At 34.1% G+C, this 23,638-nt stretch overlaps 1 protein-coding gene across 1 annotated transcript in view; it reads left to right on the top strand.

The window, feature by feature from the left end:
• Positions 1–1,663: 1,663 nt before the first annotated feature.
• LOC310899085 (uncharacterized protein) overlaps positions 1,664–23,638 on the top strand; it is a 91,430-nt gene continuing 69,455 nt past the window's right edge. The window contains exons 1-2 of the mRNA XM_083835066.1: positions 1,664–13,180; positions 18,961–19,030. Of these exons, the coding sequence (XP_083691192.1) occupies positions 13,169–13,180; positions 18,961–19,030 (82 nt within the window). The 5' untranslated portion in view covers positions 1,664–13,168. The remainder of the gene's footprint in view (positions 13,181–18,960; positions 19,031–23,638) is intronic.

The following is a 23,638-nucleotide window of genomic DNA, read 5'->3' as shown; positions in this document are numbered from 1 at the left end:
TGATATCAGCTCACACTCAGACAGCAACTTCAAATCTTTCTAAAATCAAGACAAAAACTCCTGAAAACTGTCTTACTGTGATTGGTTAGTTCCCATTTTCAAATCTTGCTTTCCTCCACTTAACCACAAATGTTTACTAGGAAAACAAAAAACAAACAAAACCAACAACAAAACCCAACAAACTGCTTTCAGCAGTGGTCTTTTTTAGAAATCTGCAAATGAATCATATATGAATATGATTGACTAGATGGCAAAATATGTCTACTGCTGAAGTTCAAAAAAGAAGGCAAGAGTGAACCTTGGAATGAAGAAATTTTTTTCTCCCAAAATCCATCTGCGTTACTGATGTCATTTAATATATGCAAACCCAAATTAAGCCACTTGATGCTTTAGGCAGTGGTAGTGCCTTGTGTGATGCTTGCCCTAGTGTCAGGGCCTTGAGTATGCTAATAGGTCTTTACTGTCCTGATCAGTTTCAACAGGGTCATCCACCTACACATCCTCCAGGAGCTCCATTTAAGCTCCTGGGCACCTAGATCTTGTCTGAGCTGACCCAGCTTGCTGGCTGCTTTTGCTGGATAAACTGTGGACCTACATCATAGATGGCTTTGTCTCCAGTCCTGTTTTTGGCCGTCTCCTGCTGTTTTGACAGAACTCCCTGGATAGTCACTGGACCTGTTCCCTTACCTTGCCTTGTCTGGGTCTGTGGATGGGCCCTATTGCTATCACCAACATGGCCCTGCTCAGATATAGTGGGAATGTGACCTTGATGACGAGGACAATGCCTGTGCTATGGTCTCCTTTGGCTCCTGGCTTGTCCTCCCAGTTGGAGCAGCCACAGTCTTGCTGCTCCTTGAAACACTGCTCAAAATGTCAATAGTCCAGGTGTTGCTGCATATTGAGGTACAGATGGATATTATGAAGATGGAAATGGAAAAGTCATGAAGGGTACTAAACTCTGTCCCTGTAATAACCTGGTATCAGACAAGCCAAGTATCTTTTGCCATGGGGTATATTAGAACTCTGTCTCCTTTACAGCTTTACTGATGTTTCTGTTTCAAAAATTTATGAAGTGAAATGATAAAATAAATTTTATTGGTTCTCATAGTGTATATATAGGGTATACAGCCATCAGGCAGACAGTAAGACAGTAAGCATGATTTAAAGTGAGAGATGGGGAATGTCAGCATCGTCAAAAAGCTAAGTATCAGAAAGTTGAGCATCTCTGTTCAGCCTTTCTGTTTCTTGCATTTCATCCTCCCCAAAACAAAATTACAGTAATATAAAACCACCCCAGACTATTACTTCACTAGATTGCTGTAGTATATAGCTGTACCACAACCATCATAGTAAAACTTCCTGGCTTCTCTATGTTGTATTCCCCAAATATCTCCGAATCAAACTCTCATATTTTATCTGTATATAAAATATATCATAAAGAACTATCCACAAAAAATGTTGATGCCATATAGAAAAAGAAATCCATGTATATGTTCTTTCTTTTCCCCTAAAGGAAAGCATTTGTCAAGTGATGGAGATTTGGTGCTGCAGTTTGACAGAAAGAAAAAGCATTGTGGTATTTATAGAAAAAAAGAATGCATTTCCTGATACTTAAATCTGAAAATTCCTTTTCATGGGGATGGGGTGGGGTGGAGAGGGGTGGGGAACAGGACGGGACACAAAAACCAACCAGCAGATAAAACTAGAAGACCTCAAACTAAAGTCTAATCTTGCAAAAATGATTGTGTTCATCTTTCATTCCTATTCCTAATTGATTAAACATTGTTGATATTTGTAGCATATTCATTGTATGAAAGCTTTCTTTAAGAAATAAAAATCAAGTGTTCAGTAGAAGGTCTAAACCAGACATCCACCCATGTTCTTAATATCAGTTTTATTTTTCATATGATTTTTTGCCTAGTTCAATAAATATGGTTGTGGTTATTGATAATAATTTGTTAATATCATTACATGAATGATCAAATTTACATTATTAATAATATTCATAAACACAAGTCATAAAGCAAAATGCTGTTACTTGACTCAAACTGGAATTCAGTAAGAAAAATTTTAGTGTTCGTCTAATACAGAGATATGAATGAAAACATGGTAAAAACTTGCCAGGGACCTCTTAATCCAAAGCAAAGCAAAGGAAGCCAGATTAAAAACATGATAAAGCCATAGGAAAGAATGAACGAACATCTCTGATAGAATATATGATAGAAATGAGTGATTATTACTAACATATGAGAGAAGATACCCTACCCTGGGCAAAACAGGAAATGAAAGAGCGATAAAGCAAGTAAGGTATTTCATATCTTATCACTGAAACTCATTTAATGTAATTTAAAACTTTAAAAACAAATTTCATAAAAGGAAAAAGAAAACAGTTTATGTTTCAACTATTAAGTGTATCAAAAATGCTTTTTATATTTTCAAAGTGCCAAACATCTTCAAGTTCTTAATACCTATTGCTTCTTTGTGTTTGTGATGTGTTTGCGTCACTTCTTTAACCTCAAGCACAACTAGAAACACCAGAGGGCCCAGGAAAAAGTTTTTGTTTTGTAGGGCATCTTGGATTTTTCCATAATCTATTCTTTTGTCTGTAATTGAGAAAGAAACTCTTGAAATACAAGAACATTTTTTTCCTTCCATAACAATTTTTGTCTCTGCAATTCCACAAGGTTTTCCACTTGCATTGTGCAGGGTCTTTTGTGTGAAGAGCTCTTTTGCTAGACAGGGGAAACCAAAGTACAGTTTCTTTTCAGCAGGAGGTGACTATTTCAGATTGAAATTCAGAGGAGACAGATCTGCAAAGAAGAACATGGGACCAAGTTTTAAGCTTCCTTGGGGAGTCCTACAATGTGCAAATTTATTCTTCAAGAATCTGTGAATCTTTCAGGTAATTTCAGTTTCCAGATGTCTTCCTAGACCTGTTTGAGAGTTAGAGATGCATTCTGAGATGTGGTAGATGCAGTTTTCTTACTCCTTAACATTTATTATTCCTGCCACGTGGTTCAAAAGTTTACAAAGCTTTATGGCTAGCAACCTGATTGTGCAATAACACTCGTTTTAGGGTAAGGGCAGAAGAGAAAACAGTTTTTACTTAAGCGCCAAACCCTTTAACAGTTATATCAAAAATTCATTTTATTCACTCTGCTTACTGAAAATCTCCAAAACTGATCTTTTGGGTTTGAATGACAGCATTAAGTATTTTGTCAGATCAGCAGCAAATATTTTAAATTTTGCTTAACTATCCCTGATTTTTATTACTAAACATATATATAAAAAGGCTATTACATATTTTTATTTCATTTATCTTTATTCAACAAGGTTGTAATGGAGTTTCCTCGCATGGAATTAAACCCAAACCTAAATACCATGTGAACTTCTTGTAATGCAGTATTGGTTACTAAGGTTCTTAGAGTTTCTAGGCAAAGCAAACCAAGTCACCCCAAGAGTGTTGCCATTTGGAAACAAGTCAAAATAAATAACTAATAAAAATTAAATAGTTGTGCTCCCTGGATCTAAACTGCTAAACTCAGCTATTTACCTATAATTAGAATTAATGTGGCTCAGATCTACTACTTCTATTTGTGCTTAAATCAATAAAACTTTTTGTGTGAAGGAGATTACAAACGTGTACATACAAACTATGCCAAAGTCTTCTTTTATAGTAACAGTCAACCTAATGAGAAGAAAAATAGCAAAATGTGCTAATTTTGCAAACTAATTTTGCATGAAAACATGTTTAGAATAAGTTTTTTATGAAAACAAGGTAAAATGATCTTTTGTTATTCAAGGTACTTTTGTAAAATTAGTCAGTATGCCATGTCACCACAAAAACTGCATCCAGACAGGAAGTCAGTTAGGAGTGACCCTAAACCATTTAGGAATGATAGCATTGCATTTAAATATGTGACATAGCAAAACCTAGCCTTAAAATACTTGGCTTACATCCAGTTTATGTGCATGAGATTCCCTGTAGCTGCAAAACCTTGCCAGGACATTGATAATAAATGCTGAGCCTGGGCTGCTATGGCAACAATGGTAGCAGTACAGGAGTCAGCTAATTTTAGACTAGCTTGGGTACGTCTACAAAGATTGCAGTTACACTGCTGCCTATAGTAAAAACATCATCTTTGATCACTTCAGCGTCTTAAAATATGAATTAAATCCTGAACACCCAAAAGTGATATTTAAATATACGTGATGCATTACTGGATGTTTGAGCAACTTCAGCCTTTTTTTTTTTCTTTTTGCTGTATATTCTAAGATGTATTGCAGTAATCAAACAGAAGTCAAAAAAACAAACAAACAAAAAAACCACACACAAACATTGACCTCCATGACCAGAATGCATACCTGAGGTAAAACCAATCTGCTTGAGATTTCTTTCAGTATTTAACAGAATGAAGATCCAATAATCGCATTGACAAGAATGTTAATGTCCATACTTTCCCTCTGGGAATCAATGGAATTTTTCAAATTAGTATAATATTCATAGGCAATATTTACGATATGAAGATGGGAACTGAGCATCTAATTTTTAAACCAGTGGGGAATAACAGTGCAGTGATGGAGTCATCTTGAATCACATCAGATACAGAGCCCTCTGGGCAGAAAGACAAAATCCTTTTTGCAGCTAGGCCCAAAGTGGACTCAAGCAGTCCACTTTCATTTTCCCTGTATTGCTGATGGCACATTGGAATTAGAATTTGGGTATAAACTCACATTAGTAAACTGTTATACTGAGAATGAAAGAACTTATCAGGAAGCTTGAGGAAATGAATTAGAGAATTGAGCTCAATGCTATCAGCTGCAGTAGGTTTTAAAATACAATACCTGCTGAAGGCAGACACTCTGACACAAGTAAGAAAAACATTTTATTGATTTTTTTTTTAACTATAGACCGATTTAACAAAATGTGCTTGCAAATCTGAGTGATCTTAATGTTTTTAATGAGCTATTTATGCTTCCCATATTTGAAGGTGCTTCAGAAACTTTTAGATTGAAGGGCCTAAAACAACTATGCTTGTTTTATTTGCCTGACACTGACTCCATTATCAAAGTGTGGCTTATTTTAATTTGAACAGCAGCTGGCCTTGATCTCACTGCTGAAAATAGGTGTGATTCCCTTGCCAACAAATTAGCTAAATATTCTCACTTTACACACCTTATTTCCATTCTGTCCTGGATCAGCTAAGTAAGAATGTTACTGCATAAGCTAGCTCATTCTTAGAGTTGCATTCTAAAGAAAAATGATTTTTAAGTTTTCTATAAAGTCCAAAAGCAAAATCACTTTAACAAAATGACTTGATTTATAAAAGGTGAAGATTAAGGTGTTATGTATGTACAAGCCTGCATTTCTGCATGTGAGTTCCAGCTCAAGTGGCAATTGATGATAAATAGCACATTGTTGAAACAGACACGGCAATAGTACCCACACTTAGGGCACAAATACATTAAGATTTTGCTGAATGCTAGAAACACACCTCATAGTAATAGCAGTGGGATTGCCACATTATCACTTAGGGGATTTTTTTTTTCCTTTTTTTGTCCTCTGTACAGCATTGTTTCAACATTTTGGAATATGTTTTCTGGCCTCTTGGGTAGGTGTTGACTGCATACTTTTAAAACTATAATTTGAGTGCTGAATTGGATCCAGTAACACAGGTGCTCTCTTTCAGAATTATTCCTGGTTTACCTGTAGTGAGAAGTTGGCAGAAGAAACAGAGAAGTGATTCTGTATGTGAGATAGGAAGAGAGGAAAGTTTTGTTGCTCAGAAAGATCAGCAAGAATCAAAGAATCATTTGTTTCTCTTGTGTGCGCACTCTCTGCCAAGGGTGAAGCTCACACTTTGGGGTTTCAGGATCTATTTTGTATACTGACTTTGTACCTCTGTCTAGAATGTATTTTATTTTATTTTGCTGCTGTCTTCATTAGCATGTTCTTTGCAACTCTAACTAACGATAATGCAATTTTTGCAATAATACAATTTTTTTTATTGTTACTAACAATAACAATTTTTATAGTCCTCTGAACTTCATTTTGTATTTTTAGTTTGTAATAGTTTGTAATGGTTAAATAGCAATGAAACAGCAGCTTAAAGAAAACACATTTTTCTACAAATTATTAATAAAAATCACTACTTCATGACAAATTGTCTAAGGCCTGATAAGACTGATCCTCATAACCATCACAGGAATTAAGTTACTTTACAGGGATATTGTTCCTTTAAGAGTGAAATACAAAAAGAAGTATTTTTTTGTTGTTTTGTTTTTTAAACAGCAGAAAGCTAAAATAGCAAACAGAACCCTTAAGTTTTCAAAGAGCTATCATTCTCATTAATGATGGAAATACTATGCATTACACAAGGACAAAGTCAATCTAGTTTAATTGTTGGTCAGACTGTTGATGATGTCAAGAAGACTATTATTCATATTTCCCTTGTGATATGATAACTTTTTTATGCATCACGTATTTTGTAATGCGAAGTGTTACAGAAAATCTCCTTAGCTTCTATTGATTTCAGTGCAAGTAAATAATGCTTGCCATTATATTTCAAATCTTTTTTGATTGTAAGATCTTCAGAAAGGGGAAATTCTTTAAAGTTTATAGAATTAAACAAAAATCCACGATTTTGCATTTTGCTATCACAATAGCTTTTATTCCAAGCAGAAATATTAAATATTTTTTAAAAACAGAGCTTGCACTGACCTTTTGGTTTTATCTTTATCTTTGGTTTATCTGATGGACAGACATATGTACGTGTGCTTGAAATAGTTGCTCTAATCTTGCAGACCTTTTCTGTTCTACAAATTACCGGTATTACCTTGACTGCAGTGGAGAAATAGAGCTTGTTTACAGCCCATAACATACACGATTCTATACTGTTGTTGTTGCATTTGCACACTACTACTTTACTTTTTGTGTTTTGTCTTTGGCTGCAGCAGCAACGTTCTTTAATGGTGAAACACTGCTAGGGCCAGTTCTGCTTGGAAGTGAATGCCTATGCCATTGCTCTAAGGATGCTAGAGACGTATGCTATGATATTACAGTAGGGCAATTAAAATAAACTTTTTGTGTTTGAAAAAAGAGGCTATTTTGATCAAAAATACTTTTTTTTTTTTTTTTAATATCTTTACTAAAAGTGATAGGAAAGGTAGTGATATCAATACCTTATTTTTCTATTGCACCCTGTAGCAGCTACCTAAGTATTTAAAAATTAACAAAGGTTGTAGAGTATTTATGTTAAAATCTGATCTCCTGGGGTATTAGTGAGATTGAACATTGCTTTGCCACATCATAAAATGCTTCCTAAAGCTTCCAAAAGGGATTTCTGAGGTTGTCTCCTTGTTGCATTTACATACTTGTTGTCTTGGAGACAGGAGGCAGCTCTCACCTAACTGATTAGTGATGGTGGCACCTTTCTCACCAAGCAGTCTTCTAGTACGTTTGAGGATGGTCCTAATGTGTGTTTTGTTTCTTTTTCCAATAAATATTTTACTGATGGTACCTGTAAAATGTGGATTAATCATAGATATTTATCAAGAAAATACTGGTTTTGAAAAAACAAAGTCACTCGGCTATAGTGCTGATAGAAAAAAGGAGTTTCACAAAACGGACAACAAAATGATTATGAATCCAGTTTTAGGACTAGTTTAATGGAAATACATCTTGGAGGTTGATGGAATTTGGGTAGTAATTACATTTTCCCTAATTCCATTATTATCATATTTTAAAATCTCATATTTTCATAAACAGTTGTATATGTGAAAATACAGCAGAGATAGAAGGCAAAGTGGGTGAGTGTCACAAAACAGAATGTAATTCTGAGGAGTGCACAGACTACTGAAACAGTAAGTGCCCAACAGACCATTACATTAGAAGGTAAAATGTATTCTTGTCTCAAAATTAGTTTAAAAGCCACTGGCACACCTATGGAGCTTTCACTTCAGAATTAAAAAATAAAACCTGATCTTGTGTCAGCAAGATAACACATCAGGCATATTGGGCAAGTTCCTGAACTGAATTGTTCAGAAAGCATCCTTCACAAACAGGTTGTATGGGCAAGTCCCAGCACAGCAAAATTTCTTCAGCAATTTAGGAACGTCTTAGATTGTACTTTCTGCTAACACATGTGCTCACAGGATCTGTAGAAACTACTAGGAGAAGAAGTATTTACCTCTTTGGAGTGATGATGTGGAAATACGGCCTGATCAACTTTTACTGAGCATGCAGTAGTAATGTCTGCTGTCCTCCGCCTCCCCTTCTCCCTCTCCCTGAACTTGACAGAAGTTTTGCAAATGGGTTAGCCCAAGAAGCTCTTGAGTTAGACGAGCATAAGCAAGAAATGAGAAATGAAATATGACTGGTAGACTATGAAATAAATCCCTGAGATGTAAACCTGGCTTCTGTTCAGATTTTTTTCTGTACAAATTTGGGCAAGGTCACTTCTCAGAATGCCATTTCTCATTTATAGAGTAAGAGTAATAATTGCCTGCCTTGGATTATTTGTGCTGAAGATTAATTAAAATTCATAAAAGCACTTTCAGAATTTATTGTTGCAAAAATACTAAAAGATTTGTAATTTTGATAAAGAAAGAATAGATATGATGTGCAGGAGGAGGAAATGTTGCATACTAGACAGATAATTTGGTTAAAAGAGCTGACCAACTTTTGGTTAGTCTTTGTGTTGGACTGTTTTCCTGACTCTTGTACTTTTTTTATTATTATTCTTAAAGCTTGAATTTTTCAGAAATATTATTCTTTATTTTTTCTTAAAACAAAGCTGTTTAGTGTATAAAAAAAACATGCACATTGTGGAGATTATAACAAGAAGCTGGCTTATTTTCACACTGTAGAAATGTAATTTTGGCTTTGAGTCATGGGTTGGGTTAACAATCTGAGCAAATTAATATGGAAAAATATCAATTACAGTGGAAAAGGAGAACCCATTCTCATTAAGCACTCTAACTTGGAAAGAGTACTTTCGAGGAGGAATTTCCTTGGCAGAAATTGTGGCTGGCATCTAATCAGGAAACAGGAAAAGGGGATGGCCTTCTTACAGTTTTTGTTGTTGTTTGGTTTGGTTTGTTTTTCCCTTTCCATAAGCTATTCTCTGGCACAGGTGTCAGTCACGGTCTGGGTTTATATTTTTGCTCACAAATGGAAAGTATATGTAGTGCCCAGTTCAAGTTGTTGGTGGGAATTTTTTTGTTGCACTTGCTACAAATATTACATAGACTGGGTAAGAGTCTCTTCACCTCCTTTTATGAATTGTGACCTGACCTGGTAGAATTAGATAGATGCTTGAAATCGGTTCTTGTTTAGCCACTCACAGAACAGTGTCTTAGCATTTTGGTGAAAGTGTGAATGAGTTGAATATGTCTAGGAATATTGAAACAATAGCACTGCCTGCCAAATTATTGTGGTCATCTAGATGCTAAATGCTGCAGATGTACAACTAAATGGAGGAGGTAGTGACTCTTCATACATGCAGTACATTCATAAGGAAAGTCACTTGTAAAGGTTTTCAATGCACATCTGTTAAGTTCTAGTTTATTTTCAAGCAGAATATCTGATGACAATATTGAAAGAATTTTTAAAACATAATTTAAATTTCTTGGAAACAAACCATTTGATTATTCTGAGGTTATTGCATAGCATTTATGCGTTCATAACCTCCAGATAACACTGCTGAAAAAAAAGATCTATTTTTTAAAAGGATAGACTGAAGAATCCACTGAGCTTATATGTGATCTTGTATATAGTGTTTTTATTTGTAATGAAACTAATTAAAACTAGCTTTTGATTTCGAACAAAATCGGAGCTTTAAATTAGCATTTCAGCTTACTTTCTTGCTATATTTTTTCTGTTATTCCATGTAATTATAGTGTAATGTAAATGAAATATAATATTCTGAAATAAAATGGAATAGGTAGAAAATTGTAGTGAAGTCAGGGATATTTTTCAGCAGTAACATACATTTTCTGTTAATTCAGTTCAAAGACCAGCGATAATATTTCTCTTTCGTTGGGGAGGTTTGTTGAAAGAATATTTGAGTTCTTTGTATCTAAAAATCAACTGTACTCCACTATCATTTAAATTCCATTTTCCTAGCTATAGATTTTCAAATTAAATTTAATACCAGTAATCTTTTAATTGCATTAAAGATTTTGCAACTTACTCTTCTTCTTACAAGATTGTCATCATTGCAATCATATTTAATAAAAATAAATACACGTAACTATAGTCCCTGTGTCACTGACAAATGAAGAAAAAACATTTTGTTATGTTTTTTAATTAATAATCAATAGTTACCACCAGTCTTACTTTTAATTTCCATGTTAATCTTATATCCTTTTCTTCCAGTGGAAAATATACATACTTGCCAGTGCTTCCTCTTTTATCATGAATTCAGCAGTATAATAAACATTCCTTTCCAAAGGCTCCTTTCCTCCTCCTTTTCTTACTTCTTTGCTTTAAATTCTGCTTGGCCTTAAAGTTCTTTGCAACCTTTTTCTTAATGCTTAAAAGAGGTTCTACATTTTTGAATAAGCTACTGCCTCTTGGTAAGCTTTTAAAATAAAACAAAAAAGAAACTCATAATATTTAACACCAGCCCTCCCATCTAAAATATGTACTCATCAAATATTTTAGGCATGCAACCAATTTAGAAATAGAGCATTTTTTAAATGGTCTTTGAGTGAGCTTTGAATATTTTTTCCACTCTCCATAGCATTCATGTTTGTAAAGCACTTGCACACAAGAACAGCTAGTAGGCAGATGTTTTGTGTCATGGAAGATGGCGGAAAATCAAGATTCTGGAATCTGTTTCCTCTTTGATATGACAGAATTCCATTCTCATGATCTTACTGTAAGAAACAAAATTGCGTTTTTGCAGTAGAAAATTCCACTATTCTTGTATATTCAAAAATGATTGTGCAGTCATAACTGTGGAGAATGTTAAGCTGATGAGGGGACAGTGAAAGGTCCCACTGTTCCACAATAAGCAGGATGGCTATGAAAAACAGGACAAGAAGTGTAAAATCAGTAAAAACCAAAATTGTGGGCTCTCTAATCATGGGAGAAGAAGGAAAAGAAAAAAGGGGAAAAGGAGAAATAAAACGTTGGTCAAATAAAATTGTACATATATGGTATAGTAAAAACATAGAGTAGTTTATGAACCTGTAGTACTCAGGCAATGAGAAAACAGGGGAGGAATTAAGCATTGTATAATAGGGAATATAAGGTTATGATATACTATGCGCTCCTGCTCGCAGGACACCCACCATTGTAATTATGAATAAGTTAGCTTCACAGAAGACTGTCTGAGAAAATTTTTGAGATATTTCTCACACTACCATTATATTAAGTAAAAATCTAGAGATTACTGTGAAAGATGTCCTTGATGATATGAAATAGGTGAATATACATATGGATATATGAATTCCTGTAAGTGTGATGGCTAGAATCATAGAATGGTTTGGGTTGGAAGGGACTTTAAAGATCATCTGCCATAGGCAGGGGCACCTTCCACTAGACCAGGTTGTTCAAAGCCCCATCTAAACTAGAATTCAAAGTTGATGTCTTTTTAGATTGAAGTTCTTAAACTGAAGTCAACATTTGGGTTGATCCTGGAAACCAAGATGGAAAACAGAGCAGTCCCATGGATTACACTGTTTGTGTATGCAGAATGCTACTTGTTCCATAAATTATTTATAATTAATCAATTGCTATTATTGATTGTATATGAGCCTGTATAGTTTGCCTCAATTAAGCTAATTATTATTGCTGTATAGAACTGATCTCTACATAGAGGTAGATTTTTTTTTTTCCTCATCTACTCAATAGAAACTCATTTTCTTTGTTTCATGTGAAAAATGCTTCCTCCTGTTTTTCAAGTAAACAATCTTTCTTTAAAGCTTGATTTTTTTTTCTGTGAAGTCTCATGCAAATCTGATAATTAGTTTCTGAGTTCCAGTCAATTAAATACTGCCCTAAAATAGTTCCTATTTGGAGTCTCATGATGTTTTGGGCCTCTGCAGTATGAAGGTTAGACTGTACAGAAAGTCAAAAACTACAGAGTAAATATTAGTCAGTCTCTTTGGGTTACATAATTGTTTAGTTACCCAACAAAAGGGGAAAAATACTAACTAAAAGAGAAAGCTATTTGCAATAGCTGTGTGGTATAGCAAGTGTCCCACCAGTTCAAGCATATGTAATAATATAAACAATATATATGCAATTTTTTTCAGTGTTGAAATAGCTCTAGAAACTGTGTTTTAAAAAATTATGTTGTTAGTACATAAGTTGTATTTCTGCAAATACAGTCAAATGTATTTTTGAAACTTACCATGTCTGCACTTTTCCCTTAGTACAAGGCATGAAATTCATTTTACTCAGTTTGCATCAATTTAACATTGGTGTAATCAATTGTATTGATTACTGTGAATTAACTGATGTATTTATAGATGAAAGGAGGTATAGCTGAGATTGGCTCAATAGAAGAATGTATGAACTTTTCTCTGTTATTCATGGAAAGAGGAAAACAGATTGAAGTCACACACAAAAAAAATTCTATTTGACTATGTACTGTCAAAGTGTGATTTTATGACTTAATTAATATATGAACAGAACCATTGCAAATTCTTTTCTTGTACTGACTGCAAATCTTAATGTAAACCCACTGATTTATTTATTTTTTGTAATTGTTTTCCTTCATGTTGTATGTCTGTGTTTGAAAAATGTTAGTATTACCATTCACTATCAATGTAGTCTACTATAATTACCATTATTACAATTACTCTTTTTTTTCAAAGAAATTGAATCAGATGCACAGTGCGTTTTACAAATATTATCTGCATCTTTCTTACAGTGACAGAAACCAGGAGTAAGTGAACTCAAGAGAGTGTAGTTACTTTGATGATCCCTGCAGGAAGGGAAGATCAGCTTGTGCAAGTTTGCCCATTTTTTACTGAATTTCAAACTTCTGCATTCATGTTTGAAATGATTCTCTGATGTAGTGAGAGTTACGTTTTTTTGTTTGTTTGTTTGTTTGTTTTTTTCATGGCAAGGAAGGTATTTAGAATTAGCATTTTTGCTTTCTGTCAACTCTTTTGTTTCTTTGAATCTTAGGCAAAGTGATTCTAAGCATTGAGAATGCAAGGCAAAGTGAGTTGTTGCATGATTTAATATTACTGGTGAATGCCTCTTACATGAAATGAATGCTTCCCTCTTCTATATGTTTACATGTTGTCTAGCTTTACTTTAGTTTTCTTTTAAAAACAAACAAACAACGACAAAAACATACTCTTTTCCTGCCTAGCTTAGGATACCAGCTTAGGAACTTCAGAAGCTGAAAAGTTGCTCCCTGAGTACAAGGGCTAATGAGTTCTGGTTTCTCACAGTTCCATGTCCTTTCTCCTTCCATCACTGCTGCAGTACCTTTAGCTTCCCCTCACCCTGCACAGCATCGTTCTCTTTCTCCTCTTTCTACTAGCTCCTGCTGGCCTACAAGCAGCATGGGCTGTAACTCATTCCAGGCCAAGCGCTGAGGGCCATCTGGTAGGTTTAACAGAGCAGCTAAGTCTTGAACTGCTTAATTGAATGTGATTGGAATTTAATTCACTACCAGAAATTAACATGACTTGCAAAACTGAAACAATATTTCAGAAAAAAGAACCTGATTAAAAAAAAAAGTTGCATTATTATATTGAGCTTCAGGATTTTGAAGTAGGTCAGTGGAAACAGACTTGAATTGGTTTCTTTAGACTGAAGTAGGCTATTGCTCTCTGAAGACCTGAGAGGCACATATGCTTATTGTAAGCGGTTGTAATTATCAGATGAACACTCATATCAGATTCAGTTTTCCTATGCAAGGTTGATTTACTTACTTATTTTTTTTTTAATGGTACTTCTTGCGTTGTCCTTTGATGCTGTGTTTAGGAAAATGAAGAAAGCATGCGTAGGATAGAATGCAGTACCACATATGCTGAAGGCACCTGAATGACTAGCCCAACAGTTGCTTTACATGATTTGAACATTAGCCATTTATAGCTATTTGTTTTGCCAACTTAAATGGAAAGGGGTACCGGTTACTTGATAGGCTGATTAGCTACCTGCAGTATATAGTTAATAAAAAAATGAGTATTGTTAGATTCAAAAATCATAGCCACATGCTTAAATACATCAAGAAAAATGTTTCCTATCCTTTAAAATGGAATTTTACATTTAAGCCTGATTTGGATTGTGTCCATTACTATTGCATCTGCAGTTCTTGGTGTTTTATTGCTGCCGTGGGATAATTTAACACTCAAATAATGGATATTTTGGTACAAAATAAGTATTTGTAGACAGGATTAGGTAATTCATTTAATATGATTCTTTTCATTGATCCATCAAACTATCAGTATTATAATTTTTCTGGATTGTGTAGTTCCATTATTTTACTCTCTGATCAGAGAGGCAAAAGAAGCTCTCTCTCTCCCTCTCTCTATCAAAAAAAAAAAAAAAAAAAGGAAAATTTTGGCTCAGATTGGTTTAAATACTAATTATTTTGCATTCAGTGGGAAAATTCCATGGACATCTATGGGAATCTAGGTCCTTGATTCACGAAGTCAGGGTTTCTTCATATGTATGGAGACCTCTTTTTGGGAGGATAGATGAAAGTGCTGTGTAACATATTATCTCATGGTTTTAACAAGAATGTTCTTGGGATTTTTGTTCAGACACCTCACTTTCTATAGTGTTTTCAAGCCATCCAGTTTCCCGTTTACTAGTAATCCATAAAATTCATGACAAGAACTTAACAGTAATGTAGAATGTAACCAACTTTGTGTCTTTGTCACATAAGTATTTTTTGTGAACCTGAGGACTTTGAAAGGAGTAGAAGCACCATTAATTTTACACATTAACACAATAGCTGATTTGTGAAATATCATACAGACTTGATATTATGGTTTGATTTTGTGGTTTATGAATATTGAAAATGCTTCCTGCTACTGCTGCTCTCTTTTATTAATTTATACTCTCGTGTAATACAATTATTAAGCGTTTTCTCTTGAATTCAACGCTGACTTGTGATTTTATGAGTGTTCCTCTGCAGTGCCCCTTCTATTTAGTGGTTTAAGGGTTTTGTGTGGTTTTTTTGTTTGTTTGTTTGTTTTTAAATTTTGTGGGATAAATGGGATGGAGAGGGGTTGAATAGTCAATATTGGATCTGTGAAATACAACATTTTTTTTATTTTCTGTTTTCCTTAACTAGAGAACTTTTTTTTTTTTTAATCCAGATGCCATGCAAAAATAACTCTGATTATTTATTTTAAATCTGCACCTCAGTTACTGAACAAAACAAAGAAGGCTGCCAACAGCATGTTTTACAGGATGTGGATATCAATTTATTTAAAACACTTTCTAAAATAAATTGGAATGCGCTGTACTATAATTTAAGTATGCTTCTATGTGGTTACTCAGGAAGCTGTTAATAAATAAATAAATAAGATAACAAAAGCAATTTTACTGATACCTGCGGGAATCTAGAATAGTGGTCATTCATATTAAATTTATATCAACTTTATGAGGTTTTTGTCATGACACATTTATGGAGCTGTTAAATTTTTGCTGCCTGGGGGATATAATGTACTTGATGTGACCCCACTTATTAAATTAGGACCATGCAAGTAACATTGATGACAAGTCATTCACGAATAAAACGGAGCCAGGTCTTCTCTAGTTCTAGAGAAAGGACATATGTGACAGAGAAATAGCTAGGAAAACTGCCTGAGAATTCCCATGATGATTAAGTTGAATCATATCCATTTGAACAATAATTATCTTAGTGGAGTAAAATCAAAACTTTTTTTAAGCTTTATTTATTTATTTTGGAAAAATGTCCAATAACCAAAAAGTATCAGTATCCACCTTAGTTCAGAGAGATCAAATTTGTAATTACTATATTTAGAATAGACCAGTTAGGATTCCATATGATTGATCAGAGAGTTTTCAAGCTCATGAATAATTAATTCATCATGAAGAAAGCAGAAGTGTTTCTGTATTTCTAATCTTTGTATTTCACAATCACTCACTGAAAAACATGAAGAACATTAAAAAAACAAATATGCCCATATTTATACCTTTGTATTCTCTAGAATACATGATATTTTTGGCTGAAATTTTGTTTCAAAATTGAACACTTCAACTTCTTTAAATTTTTGTTTGCTTAAGCAGTTGTATAACAAATTTTGGTTTAGATTCAAATTAACAGTAATATAATCTTGTTAGTAATTTTGTTTTATTATGCAAACTTGGAAAGTTTTGTTTTGACGTTTTAGAGTTAATTTACAGGTTTCTTTTCACCAGTTCCTTTATTTATTTATTCTGTGACAGGGAACATTCTGCTGGCAAAGGTGTTCTCTGCTTCATATACAATCTTTCTATTTTTAATAGATACTAACTGCATGGTCATGCACATATTACTGAAACTCTCAGTAGGAAACATTGGTTATATTAGCTTTTTAGATTCACTTGGGAAATCTGATGATAAATATTGCCATTTCTAAATATCGTACAATATGGCATTTACTGAGTTGAATCATAGCCATGCAGAGGTTGTATTGTACTTTGCAACATATCCAGAGTCCCTCCTTTTACTATTTTTTAATTTTTTTTTATGTAAAGCTATCAACAACCTGATGGTTCTCTGGTATTAATGTTGTGAACATATTTACCTTGCCAAACTGATTTAGAAATTATTGTATGAGAATCTGTGTTCTGCTGTTCACTGCAAATTGTTTCTGCCCTCATGAAAAGTATTTTGAGTATAGCTGCTTATTTAATATCTTAGTATTGCAGTTTTCTCAGTGAACCAATTCAATGACACATGAAAATGAGAGTTAATCAAAGCTTTTGTGTATTGGTGTTAGCAATTTCTAACTCTTCTTATTCTTTCCACTTTTCTCATTTCTGTTCTTAATGATGAGAAGTACTCACAAATGAAACCCAAATTATGAGTTTTTCCATGAAGGCATGCTATATCATGTAGGCAGGAGGTAATTCTCTTCTTCCAATAAATTCTGGAGTTTCTCTATGGGTCAAGGACTTCAAAAGCATAAAGGATTAAGTATATCGTAGCTATTGGGGGAAAGTGGGGCACATGCTAGTAAACATAGTAAACATTTCACAGCCAGTTATGTCATTGTTGTTTCAATTAGTTAGATTTAATATGAAGCGTTTCTCCTGTGAAGAAAAAATCATAGAACTGGGGCTGTTCGGCCTAAAGAAAAGAATTCTCCAGGGTGACCTTATTGCAGGTTTTCAATACTTAAGGCATACTTATAAAAAGGGTGGAGAACAACTTTTTCCTCAGTCAGATAATGACAGGACAAGGGGTAATGGTTTTAAACTAAAAGACCTGGAGATTTAAATTAGAGGTTAGGAGAAAATTCTACTCTCAGAGCATAGTGAGGCACTGGAAGAGGTTGCACAGAGAAGCTGTGGATGTCCCATCCATAGAATTGTTCAAAACCAGGTTGGATGAGGCCCTGAGCAACCTGCTTAGTGAGTGGCGTCCCTGCCCACAGCAGTTGGGTTGGAACTGGATGGTCTTTAAGATCCCTTCCAAACTGAGCCATTCTATTATGATTCTATGATGATAAATATAATTATGAACATAGTACAAATATAGAAAAATATAAACTTTTCTATGTCCAAAGAGTTCAGAAGACAACCAGCTATGACTAATTGTAAAGTAGCCACAGGTTTTCTCACTAGACTAATTTTTTTATGCTAAACAGGCAAGAGACAGGCAACTTCCACAAATCTAGTTTAGTCTACAAATCTTCCTGACAGATTGCAAATTATAGCATCCAGAATTTTTCATCAGGGAGATAAATGAAAGAAGCTGAAAACAAAGGTATTAATATTATTATGTCAAAGATACATATCCAGTCATGTGCCATATATCATATATAGCACTTAAAATTAAGTTTCTTTCTTTCATTTGTGTAGGTATATTAAAAACTTAGAAAATTACTTGAGAAGAGCAGTGGGTATCATTTTTGTCTTAATAAAAACATTTTTTACTATGTCTTCAGTGCTTATGTTATTTGTTAATATAATCTCAGCAATTTAATTTAGCTACTTTTATTTTCATCCTGTTAGTGTTGTGGTGTTCTTGGTGGTTTTGTTTTTTGATTATTTTTTTTTTTGCGTATGTGTTTTTTTTTTCCTTTTCCAGTTGTTCTTCCAAAAGATGTGTTGCAAGTTCGTTTACAAAAAAGTTTGCCTGTGTAACTTGGCCTTAGTTTACGTGGACAAAATAACATATATATATATTTTTTTTTTAATGAAAATTGAACAATCTGTGCATTTTTGGAACTAAAAATAGAGTATGTATCAAAAATAAACTTTTCTATATATGCATCTCTGGGTTTAGTAAAAGAACACCTGCATTACAAAGACTTCTCTGTTACTTTTTCTGATAAATGATAGAATTTACAGTTTTTCTGCTCTGGGCTACATTTGTCTCATGCAGGTCAGTAATGAAGGTAGAGGTAACACAGATCACTGCAACATGATTTTGAAAACCCCACCAGAATCAGGTTCAGATTATACCATTTTACATAATACATAGTAGTGTAGGGACAGTTACTTTGTATTTATGACTTGCCTTAATTACAAGGAATACATATATACTGCATTTAATATTTCATTTCTGACAAAGTATGCAGATGTCAATATTAAATATTTAAAAAAAATAAGGCCAATAATTTGAATTTCACTTGCTTAGTCATATCTGTTTGCAAAATGAGCCCTTCATGTTTCCAGATATTGCAGGGACAGTTCAGTCAGGCTTGGAGAAAGGTAGCATGAGTGCAAATCTTTCTTCCATGGTATGTGTCCACAGTTGCTTTTTGCTGTCATTTTAGAACAATATTATTTCTCTCCAAATGCAGATCAAGCACACAGCGGACCTTGGTATTGGAAACGGGACCTTCTTAAAAAAAGAAAAAAAAAAAGAGAAAAGTGAGTAGTCCTGAAGCAAGGAGGCTGTTTCCTTTTTTATATTTTTCATTCCTTGCTTTTTTGCATTCATCAACACATATATTTTCTATAGCCAAAATAAGCCAAACAGGCTTAGTTACATTCCCATTGTTGTCGTTTTTGTAATAATTAAGCAGCACATAAAATATGCTTAGTAGAATATATTTGTAAAAATTGAAACCTCAGGAAAAAAACAAGACTGCGGATAATTTAAGATATGCACATCACACACAAGAATGTGAGAGATGCTATTGTTAAAACATATCACTATCTTACTAAGGATTACTATGTCAGCAATATGCAGAAATATTTTAACGAATGACAGTGATGGACACATCTGAAAGACAATTCTTTTCTACGTGGCAAGAGGTGTCTTTTATAGCCCAATATGAGGAATAAAGTAACTTTTTAGTTTAGGTTGGTCTTAAGAAGTTTCTCCTCAGTAGTGGAGTCTGTACCTGACTTAGAAAACGTCATTGGAACTGTGGCTTTGAATTTGGGTTTATGGGCTATGTTACCATGCCAAAAAATTCTTGTGAGATATTGAAAAATGGTTGTTCTGGGCAAAAGAAAACTGGAGAAAGTTTTTCAATGACCTAATCTTTTGACAACTGTATTAATAAGAGCTTCTAGTTCCAAGATTCATAAAGGGTTCAAGCTATAACAGAATTTATCTGCTAGTTATTCATTTTTTTTCCCAGTCTGTACTTGTGCTATTTATCAAAAGCCAGACAGACAAGATGAAGCTTCTTACTAAGTTAGATAAAGTATTTCATTGCAATTTCTATTATCACAGGAAAAGAGAAAAATCATTCTGAACTGAAAACTATGTCAAAATATTTGAAACAAATACAAATTGTAGGAGTTGAAATATTTAGTTCATTCATCTGGTTTGGGTCTATTTTTAAAACTTCTGTTTCTGGTTTTTAAATAAGCTGTTCTGCCAGGGTATTCTTCATTTTGTGGGATTTTTTTTTCAGTTACTCACCTGTCGTCTCATTGCTTTTCAACGTCTTCTGATACTACAAGTATCTCACAGTTTTTCTTGTACAGTATCATTAAAAACTCCTAGGTGTCTCATGATGTATGACAAGCAGTGGTTTATCAGTAAAAAATTGTTAGGAGTAATATTAGAATAAAATTACGTAGATAGACAAAAGGTGGTTAAGGTGAATGTTCTGAACCATGCAGCTTACCAAAAAGATGGAATGGTGTAGGTATTTTATATGTCAGGACAAATTCATGCATAAATTTTCCCAGGGGGGGAAAAAGAGCAAAAAAAAGACTGATTCAGTCTTCAGTTCTTCTCCATGCATTTTTTGAAGTTCTTCCATCAGCATTTATGGGCCACAGATTTTCAGAGTGCCAGTGTTTATCCTGATCATAGTACTGATCCTGGACAAGATACATAGCATGTAGTTCCTTCAGTCTGCTTTTGAGATCTGTAAGGGAAGGTTGCACTGCCTACAGACCTTGTGGGCTTCTGAAGTGTGCAGTTGATTTTTATGAGCAACAGTGCACTAGCACCAATTGCAGGCCCATAACTAGTTAAAAACTCTCCTACTTGACTTATACTGTTTGCATCTATGAGGAATAATATTTGTTACTAAGAGGAAATAGATGTTGAGGTCTTTGAGGGGAAAATCACCTCTTCAGGAAAAAGAAAGAAAGCTCCAAATCGATCAGCTTTTACAACAGTATGTTGATTTCAGTAACAAATACCAAGATAGTTGATAGTGGACTTTTCAACTGTTAAGCAAAGGGGTGTCATTTTGGATGAAATAATGCAAGTTAGTACAGGAAACAGAGATTTTTGTCATTTGCTTATTGTAGATTCAACCAAAAAAAAAAAAAGTAAAGATTAATGGAAAAGAAAAAAACTATCATGTTTTACTGGATAAATATCTCTTGGAGAATACAGATAAGTTTAAGAAAGTTCAAAAAAAATCTGTTTCTCGCTTACTTTATGGATTGTATTAAGAGACTCTTTTTTTTTTTTTCTCTGGTCAGAAAGGAATGTTTTTAGTTATGATATAAAATAATTGTGTGGGATTGTGCCTGTTAATAGCTAACTGTAATAGGTAACTTTAAGTAGAGAGGAAGAGACAACAGCAAATACAATTTGGCAAAATTCAGGAGAGACCTGTTTTTGTACATTTTAAGGTACATGTCATGCCAAAAAAAAATAAAAAAATCTCAGAGCAAATCACTTTGTTTTCAAAATTTCTGGCAGCAATATACCAAAACCTTATTTTTATCTGCAATAGTAAAACATTTTTGTCCACAAAACTGCTCAAACTATCTTTAAGGAATAGTTCCAAAATAAAGCCAATATTTAACATCTTAAGCAGGAAAAGAGCTGTACTGACTGTGAAACAGAGCAACTGAAGTAGATGCAGTCATTTCTCCAGTTCAATGTTTGCTTGGCATTGCTTGGCATAGAAGTAGTGCAGGCTGCTGGCCACTGGCCTGTTCACTTCCTGAATATATGAGCTTGGCATAAATACCACTAAGAACACTGTAGAGGGGCAGACTTCTCTCAAAAACCTGGGTTCAGGACAAGTATGAAGAAACTGTATTTAGAAGTTTTATGGAAGACTCCATACAACTCCAGTGACACATGAAATATATTAGATCCCTTTAGAAATGCCAGCCACATGGACTGCTACAGTCAGGTGTGTTCTAAAAGCCATGACTCGTAGTATGAGATTTAATTGTGGTTTTGACCATTGAGATTTGTAGTCTGTGAAACTTTACATTCAGTCTTCCCACGGAGCGCTTTCTGCTTTTGTGTGAATTGCCTTCTTTCATGTAAATTGCCCAGTGTGTCTGGTTAAACAATCATAGAATTATTTAAATTCCAGAAGTAACAATACAGAATTGAAAAGAAAACGAGTAAGCAGGTGAGCATCCTGATTATGTATATCTTAAAATACTTAATTACAAGTGACAGATGATGATCTAGTTCATGGTATGCTGAGGCAGGAAAATGACCTACTGAGCCTGTGCAGGTAAGGTTGTATGGCCAGGTCAAGAGATCTCTGTTATCTCAGAAATATTCAAAACACTTCCAGTCCATCCTCTTTGACAGAAGACAAGTGATGTATGCTGGAGGGAAAAACAGATTGTAACAACCAAGAGTGGCTATATGAGGTCAGCCCAAGTGAGACTCTCTAGCCAAGCATTCCACCTCAGGCAGAGTTGAGAAGTGTGCCAAAAGCAAAGAAAAAAGTTTTTTATTTTTCCTGTATGAATTTGTTTACTTTGATAATCCATACTTCTTGGAAAAGACTGTGGATTCCTGTTTGTCTCTTATCTGTTTTTTATAATATATAGACACGTCTTATTTTCACCTCAGCTGTCTTTCCCAGACTGAAGAATCCCACCCTTAAGTCACATCCATTGCTTTTCTCTGTGCTTTTCCCGATTCTTCTATACTGTTTCTGAGTTGTAATCAGTGCATGCAATAGTCAAAACACCTGTGCATCATGCATTTCCATGACAGCATAACAATGTTTTCTATTTGCTCTGTTCCTTATTGTTCCTTGCATTTGATTCATTTTTTTTCATTGCTACAGAGCTTTGAGCTGATGTAATGAAAACCCCAAGACACCACTCCTGAGAAAGCACAGAGTCCATTGTTTTTTTCTGTGAAATTCAGATTCTTTTTTCCATATGCATCACTTTATATCTATCTTCCTACATCTAATTTCATCTGCCATTTTATGGTACAATTATTCAGTCTTTTTTTTTCCCCCCACTGAAATTACTCACAGTTGGCTCCTATCCTCACTATCCTGAACTAACCTTGTATCATGAAACTTCATTCTTCACTTTCCCAGCCAACAGTGAAAATATTAAAAAAAAAAAAAAAGTACTATTACAGAACCTGAAATATTCTCTGCAGCTGCTCATTCCTTTTTTTTTCTGCTTTTTGACTTGAATTCATCCCTGCAAACCTTCCCTTTTAATCTAGAGAAGGAAGAGGAACCTTCTTGAATGCCTTACAAATTGACAGTTGTCTTCCTTTTCCATACACTAATTCATAACAAGATCTGGACATTCCTTTTTCCTGACTAACCCCGGTAAAAGCTTGTTTTGAAACCAATAAAATAGAAGTATTTTCCTCTGATCTCAACAGCTGTCAATGAAAAGCATACAGAGTAAAATTAATGCAGATTAAGTTGCTCTTAAAATAACATTTATTTCTGAGATATTCAGCCATTTGTAAAGCCTGTATATGGTTGCTTGCATTATTCCCCTTTTACAATACTATTTAGGATTCCAACCAGGAAGTAACAAGTGGAGCACATTTGCCCCAAGTCATTATATATCATAAAATATGCCAAAATGCTGACAAAAATGATATGTGTTCTACTTAATACGTTACGTTTTGAGCTTAAAAGCAAAAAGATTTATTGATAAAATTAAGGTATCTTGCAAGTTCTGTAAGTTAAATTCCTTCTCATTTATTTATTTATTTAATTATTCATTCATTCTCATTCATTTATTCAGTTGTTTGTGGAGTCTTAATATTTACATCTCAAATTTTGCCATCAGTTTACACTGCATTGATTCCAATGAGTATTG

This window comes from Anser anser (genome assembly GCF_964211835.1).
Source record: "Anser anser genome assembly, chromosome: 4".
Taxonomy (NCBI): Eukaryota; Metazoa; Chordata; class Aves; order Anseriformes; family Anatidae; genus Anser; species Anser anser.
The sequence above is the reverse complement of the archived record's forward strand: the minus strand, read 5'-3'. Positions and strand labels throughout refer to the sequence as shown.